The sequence below is a fragment of the Nicotiana sylvestris genome, chromosome 7, assembly GCF_000393655.2.
Source record: "Nicotiana sylvestris chromosome 7, ASM39365v2, whole genome shotgun sequence".
In the NCBI taxonomy this organism is placed as follows: domain Eukaryota; kingdom Viridiplantae; phylum Streptophyta; class Magnoliopsida; order Solanales; family Solanaceae; genus Nicotiana; species Nicotiana sylvestris.
The window spans coordinates 67,003,894-67,011,025 of NC_091063.1; the positions used below are offsets into that span (position 1 = coordinate 67,003,894).

Genomic DNA, 7,132 nt, shown 5'->3' on the forward strand with positions numbered 1-7,132 from the left:
TTTGAAAGTTTCACATATAGCTTTCATCAGATCACTGTTGAGGTTGGCAGCGTTATCAGTAACTCGGAAACTCCGAATTGATAGACGATACAATCCTTGACAAAATCTGCGATGACTTTCTTGGTTACAGCTTTGTAAGATGCAGCCTCTGCCCATTTTGTAAAGTAATCAATGGCTACCAGAATAAACATATGTCCGTTTGAAGCCGTGGGCTCAATCATACCAATAACAACCATTCCTCGGGTGGCGAATGTCCAAGGTGAGCTTGTTGCATTGAGCTTTTTTGGCAGCACTTTTATCATATCGGCATGCACTTGACATTGAAAGCATTTGCGGACAAACTGAATGCAATTCGTTTCCATGGTAATCCAAAGGTCCCAGCATGTATCTCCTTAAGTAACTTGGAAGCTTCCTTTGCATCAACACATCTTAGTAAACCCAAATCCAGAGTTCTTCTGTACACGTTCCCTCCGCTGTGGAAGACGTGATTTGACAATCTCTGGAGCGTGTGTTTCTGAGTGTGATTTGCATGCTTTGGGTACTCTCCCTTTGATAAGTATTCTTTGATGTCATGGAACCAAGGCTTTCCATATGTTTCTTCCTCGACATGAGCACAATATGCCAGCTGATTATAGATCCTCACCGGAATAGGATCAATATAGTTATTATATGGATGTTGTATCATGGATGACAAAGTCTCCAATGCGTTGGCAAACTCATTCTGAATTCTGGGCACGTGTTGGAATTCTATCGTTGTGAACATTTTTCTCAATTCATGCACGTGGTGTAGATATGGAAATATCTTGGAATTCTTGGTGGCCCACTCTCCTTGTACCTGGTGCATAAGCAAATCGGAATCATCGATTACCAACAACTCCTGAATGTTCATGTCGACTGCCATGTTGAGCCCTAGTATGCAGGCTTCATACTTTTCCATGTTGTTGGTGTAGGGAAATCTGAGTTTGGCAGATACTGGATAATGCTGACCCATTTCTGATCAAGACTGCTCTAATGCCCACTCCTTTGAAATTTGCGACTCCATTAAAGAACATCCTCCAACCATCATATTCCTCGGTAATGTCTTATCCTACAAATGATACTTTTTCATAAGGAAAATACATTTTCAAGGGTTCGTATTCTCCTCCCACCGGATTTTCAGTGAGGTGGTCTACTAATGCTTGTCCCTTGGCCGCCTTTTGAGTTACATAGATGATATCGAACTCAGTTAGTAGTATCTATCATTTAGCCAACTTCCTAGTGGGCATGGGTTTCTGGAATATATACTTTAGAGGATCCATCTTAGATATGAGATATGTAGTGTAGACACAGAAGTAATACCTCAATTTCTCGGTTGTCCAAGTCAAAGCACAGCAAGTGCGATCAAGTAGAGAATATCGTACTTCATAAGGTGTGAACTTCTTGCTCAAGTAATATATGGCCTACTCTTTTCTTCCTATCTCGTCATGTTGTCCCAAAACATATCCGAAGGCTCCATCTAATACAGATAGATAGAGTAGCAAAGGTTGCCCTGGTTCTGGCGGGACCAGAACTGGTGGTGTGGATAGGTACTTTTTGATCTTGTCAAAAGCTTTCTGGTAATTCTCAGTCCAGCTCATTTCGGCATCTTTCCTCAGCATCTTGAAGATGGGTTTACATATGACTGTGGACTATGCTATGAAGCGATTGATATAATTGAGACGTCCTAGGAAGCTCATCACGTCCTTTTTGCTCCTAGGCGGCGGTAACTCCTGAATAGCTTTGACTTTAGATGGATCAAACTCGATCCCTCGGCGACTGATGATGAATCCTAATAACTTTCCTACGGGAACCCCAAATGCACACTTTGCGGGGTTCAATTTCAAATTGTACCTCCTTATCCTGTCGAATAACTTCCTCAAGTCTGCTACGTGATCTGCGACCTTCTTGGATTTGATAATGACATCATCCACATACACCTCTATTTCTTTGTGTATCATATCATGGAAGATGTTTGTCATGGACCTCATGTAAGTAGCCCCAGCATTCTTCAGACTGAATGGCATTATCTTGTAATAGTATACACCCCAAGGCATAATAAAAGCTGTCTTTTCTGCATCTTTTTCATCCATCCAAATTTGGTGATAAATCGCGAAGCAATCTACGAAATATTGGAGTTCATGCTTGGCACAGTTATCGATCAGGATGTGTGTATTTGGCAGTGGAAAATCATCCTTTGGACTTGCTCTTTTTAAATCCCGATAATCAACATATACCCTGATATTCCCATCTTTCTTCGGAACTGGTACAATGTTAGCTAACCAAGTTGGGTACTCAACCACCCTGAGAACTTTGGCTTTGATCTGCTTGGTAACTTCCTCCTTGATTTTCATGCTTATGTCTGGTTTAAATTTTCTAAGTTTCTGCTTGACTGGCGGACACATGGGATTAGTAGGCAACTTGTGAGTCACTATGGAAGTGCTCAAACCGGTCATGTCATCATATAACCATGCAAAAATGTCCTCATACTCTCTTAGGAACTGAATATACTCTTCCTTCTCTATCGGTGACAAGTGAATGCTGCTGCTGGTTTCTTTAACGGTCTCGGTGTCTCCCAAATTTACTTCTTCGGTATCATCCAAGTTGGACTTAGGCTTGTTCTCAAAACTCTCAACTTCTCTGACAATTTCCTCGGGTACCTCATCTTCCTCCTCTGAATCACTATTCTCATGTTGCATTACCTCATTACATGTCACAGTCACTGGTTCATCATGAAAAGTAATAATAACATTGTAGAAAGGAAAAGTATAAAAATAGTAATGAATAATGATAAAGGACAAATGCATTTGATTAAAACTGAGAAAATTGTTCAAACAAAGCTTGGCTCGATAAATCGAGCATTTATTTTGAAACAAGGAAATCTTAAAACAAAATTGCTGGAAATCTTGAATGCCTAGAATGGCTATAGAAGTAAATTCTACCAAGCTACCCAGGGACTCGGTGGGCTTGGGATGGTGTGGCGGTCCAATTTCTGAGAACAACTCCATTTGCCACGGTCTGAATAGTAAGGCCTTCTTCCTCCTCCTCCTCAATTATGGCACAACAATCCATGTCCTCGTCTTCAAAGAACAAATTCTTCAGCCCATCTAGTGCTTCTTCTTTTGCGATTCCCCATATTGTGTTAGCCTGGTGAAAAGCTTGTTCCAAATGTGGTATAGGCTGCTCAAGAGGGTAATATGGTCCACGCCATGGAGCCGACCACTCCCTGTACTCTTGCTATGTGTACTGGTATCCGAGCCCAAAAGTGGTGCCATGATTTTTCAGCTATATTGCATTGGTGATACCTTGGAGGTTCTTTCCCATCCCTTTGCTAGGTTGGTACCCAGACCATGCTAATACGTTTTCTATTTTGTTACTCTACCACTTATCCTTCTCGACGGCATTGACCCATTCGATGTGATGATAGGTTTCCCATCCTAGCCTTCTTATATGTCCAATGGTCGGGATAGTTTGACTAGTGTAGATGGGGTTCCTTCCATCTCCATGGATGATTACCTCCTGGTGGTTCCATTCAAACTTCACGGCTTGATGTAGTGTGTAGGGCACTGCTCCAGTAGCATGGATCCATGGGTGGCCCAACAAAAGATTATATGAGGCTGGTATGTCAAGCACTTGGAATTCAACGTCGAACCAAGTTGGTCCCATCTGCAAACAAAGGTTGATCTCCCCGATCTTGGCCCTCTAGGACCTATCAAAAGCCTTCACATTCATACTTCCCGTCCATATTTCATGGAAACTTTTGTCTAATCTCTTCAGATTGTCCAATGGACAAATATTTAGGCTCGAACCGCCATCAACCAGGACCCTGACAATAAACTTATCTTCAAACTGCATTGTAATACGCAATGCTCGATTGTGATTCAGACCTTCAGGTGGTATCTCATCTTCGTGGAAGATAATCTTATGGCTTTCTAACACTTGACCAACCATATTGGCCATTTCTCCACCAGTGATATTATTGGGTACATATGCCTCGCTCAGTACTTTCATCAAGGAATTATTGTGTGCCTCTGAATTGTATAATAGTGACAGGATAGGTATCTGAGTAGGGACTTTGTTCAGATGGTCATTAGTGGAATACTCTTTTGCATGTACTTTCTTCTATAGGTCATCTGGCCCGGTCTCAATGATAGGCTTCCTAGCAGTGGCATCCTTACTTGAACCTCTCAGGTGTTCAGGTGTATAGACTCTTCTAATTCTAGTCATTCCTTGTGCGGTGTCAGATTACTCTATCTTAGCCTTCCCTTTTCGCCGAGCCTCGGCAACATAATCCCAAGGTATTTCTTTTAAGTTGAATGGGGGTGTGGTTGACACCGTCACAGTAAAAGGTATGACCACTTCTACTTCAAATGGAGCGGAGCTGGCTGCGGGCGAAGCTACTTCTACCTCGAATGGAACTGATGCGGTTACCTTAACATTAATAAGTGCCTGAGTCTGAACCACAATAGGAGTGAGCGTGACTGCAACTTTAAAGTCATAGCCTTCTCGAATAAGCCCAATTGACCCCTCAGGGTCCATTCTTGATTTGTTTCTATCACATGCACACCATCACCTATATGATCGGGGAGGGGATTATTGTGGACAATGGGTGTGGCTCCCTTTGCTTGTATGACCTTGTTTTCAATGAGCGTATGAATCTTATCCTTAAATGTTCGGCACTCAGCAGTGGTGTGCCTTTTCATACCAGAATGGTACGCACATGTTTTGTTTGTATTGACCCATTGGGATGGATTTTCTAATGCCACAGCGGGAATAGGAGTGATATAGCCTGCAGCTTTCAACCTTTCATACAGTTGGTCGATAGGCTCAACAATGGCGGTGTATTGTCTGGGTGGCTTGCGGTCGAAGTTGGGTTTTGGTCTTGGATAATATTGGCGAGCTGGTGATGATTGGATGTGGGGTGGTTGGAAATTATAGGTGTGATGAAAGCCTGCAGCTTTCAACCTTTCATACAGTTGGTCGATAGGCTCAGCAATGGCGATGTATTGTCTAGGTGGCTTGCGGTCGAAGTTGGGCCTTGGTCTTGGATAATCTTGGTGAGCTGGTGATGATTGGATGTGGGGTGGTTGGGAATTATAGATGTGATAGACAGCGGCTGGTTGGGAATATCTGGGAGATGAAGGCTGATATGTAGGTGGTGATGCTTGGTACGTGGGTGGAGGTGTTTGATATGTGGGTGGAGGTGTTTGGTATGTGGTGGAGGTGTTTGATATGTGGGTGGAGGTATTTGGTATGTGGGTGGAGGTGTTTGGTATACAAATAGAGATTTTGGGCCCAGAGCCACCATTACTGTTCCCACCCCTTTCTTCTTTGATATGTCGCCTAATTATAGTGCTTTATTTGTGGCTTGCAGTGCTTCAAAAATCGTTACCATCCGCTTTTGATTCCTTCCTCAATCCTTTCCACGAGCTTGATGATATTGGAGAATTTGTGATTTTCAATGACCATCAACCTCTCATAATATTGTGGATCATGTGCCCTGACAAAGAATTTAGTCATCTGCTCATCATCTAGAGAGGGTATGACCTTGGCTTCCTCTGACCTCTAATGAGTAGCGTACTCACGGAAAGTCTTAGTAGGTTTCTTCTTGAGATTCTGAATGTAAAAGACATCGGGTGTATTTTCTATGTTGAACCTGAACCGGTCCATGAACTCCGACACCATGCTTACCCAATTAACCCATTTCTTGGGATTCTAGCTGATATACCAGGACAAAGCATCCCCAATAAGGCTCATCATAAAGAGCTTCATACGGATCTTTTCATCTTTCCCGACCCAGACAAACTTGTCACAATAGGTCCTTATATGAACCTTGGGACCACTTGTACCATCAAACATCTCGAACTTAGAAGGTTTGTACCCCTCTAGTAATTCCACATCTTGTTGTATGCACATATCTTCATAGTTTAATCCTTTCATTCCCATGTTGCCCTCAACACCTTAAACTCGGCTTATTAGCTTCTTGATTTCTTCGCCCATGTTTATGATGAGTAAGTCCTTCTCAGAAGATTTCGGTGTATAGGAAATTGGTTGGGTAGAATGAGGTATAGTTTCTACGTATATAGGGTTGCTTTGATGGGTGCCAGGAACTTGGGTGTAGTGATGGTCATTGGTGGAGTTTTGTGGATCGGGAATGGGTGGTGTATTTTGGGGAGTGTGGTAAGTAGTAGTTGGTGGGTACAAAATTGGTTGATGATGATGTTGTGGTGGTGTTGGTATCGGCAATGTGTTGATATTTTAGGGTGGAGTTGCGTATTGATTTGGTGCGGTAGGATTTTGTGGCTATTGCTTTTGTGTGCTTTGAGTAGGTGTTGGGTTATTTGTGTTTTGTTGGTGGATGTCGGGGACATTAAGGGTGAGTGATAGGTTTGCCAAGTTACGGACCTGCTCAAGTTCTCCTTGCAGTTCTAGTATCTTTTGTTCCAATCTCAAACCCAGCTCATTTGGGGCCGGAGTACTACGACCATCTGAAGTTTCTGCGTTCTCAATGTTTTCCTTATGGATTCCACTTAAGTCGTCCATCTTTGATTTTCCTCTGCTTTTTGTGTTGCTTGGAGGAGGATGTGGAGGGCCTCTAGATCTGGTGTGATACGCTGATGAGGCCAGTATAAGTGAACCAACCTAAGGGGATGGGAATAATAATAAAAATAAGCAAAACAAAAAGGTAACAAGTTAGTGAGAATTCTGAAGTGTTTGTAGTATTTAAACACATATTGCGAAAACATAAACTTGTATCCTAGTTTGGGAGCCTCTTTGTGCCCGAGGTAGGCCTAGCGAAAAATAAATTTGGAGAACTTCAAATGCCAATAAATGCTTCATTTCATAATATAAAAATAGATGAATCCAAAAATGATACTAACATAATAATAAAAAAGTCACTACTGGCACTTGGTCTTATTACATTTTAGGAAAAACAAGTAAATCTTCTCTATTTGGTCCCAGAAGGACCTTCCCCAGATTCGATCTTCCAGACTCCACCATACAGATCATCCAGCACGCGCAGTCCCAGCAGCAAGTAGGCCATGTCCAGATTTCCTCCCTCAGCATTCTAGCAGTTTTCGATCCTCTTTATGACTTTACCCTCCAGCTCCATTAT

The 7,132-nt window shown here is 42.4% G+C and overlaps 1 protein-coding gene across 1 annotated transcript; it reads right to left on the reverse strand.

Moving 5' to 3' along the window:
* Positions 1-298: 298 nt before the first annotated feature.
* On the reverse strand, positions 299-991 carry LOC138873266 (uncharacterized). The gene has a single exon (XM_070151711.1). It carries the CDS (start codon positions 989-991, stop codon positions 299-301), a length of 693 nt encoding a protein of 230 aa, XP_070007812.1.
* Positions 992-7,132: the final 6,141 nt, after the last annotated feature.

Bases quoted from the DNA above. Each gene is read 5' to 3' on its own strand.
- LOC138873266 (XM_070151711.1), bottom strand. From the start codon at position 991: ATGGGTCAGCATTATCCAGTATCTGCCAAACTCAGATTTCCCTACACC.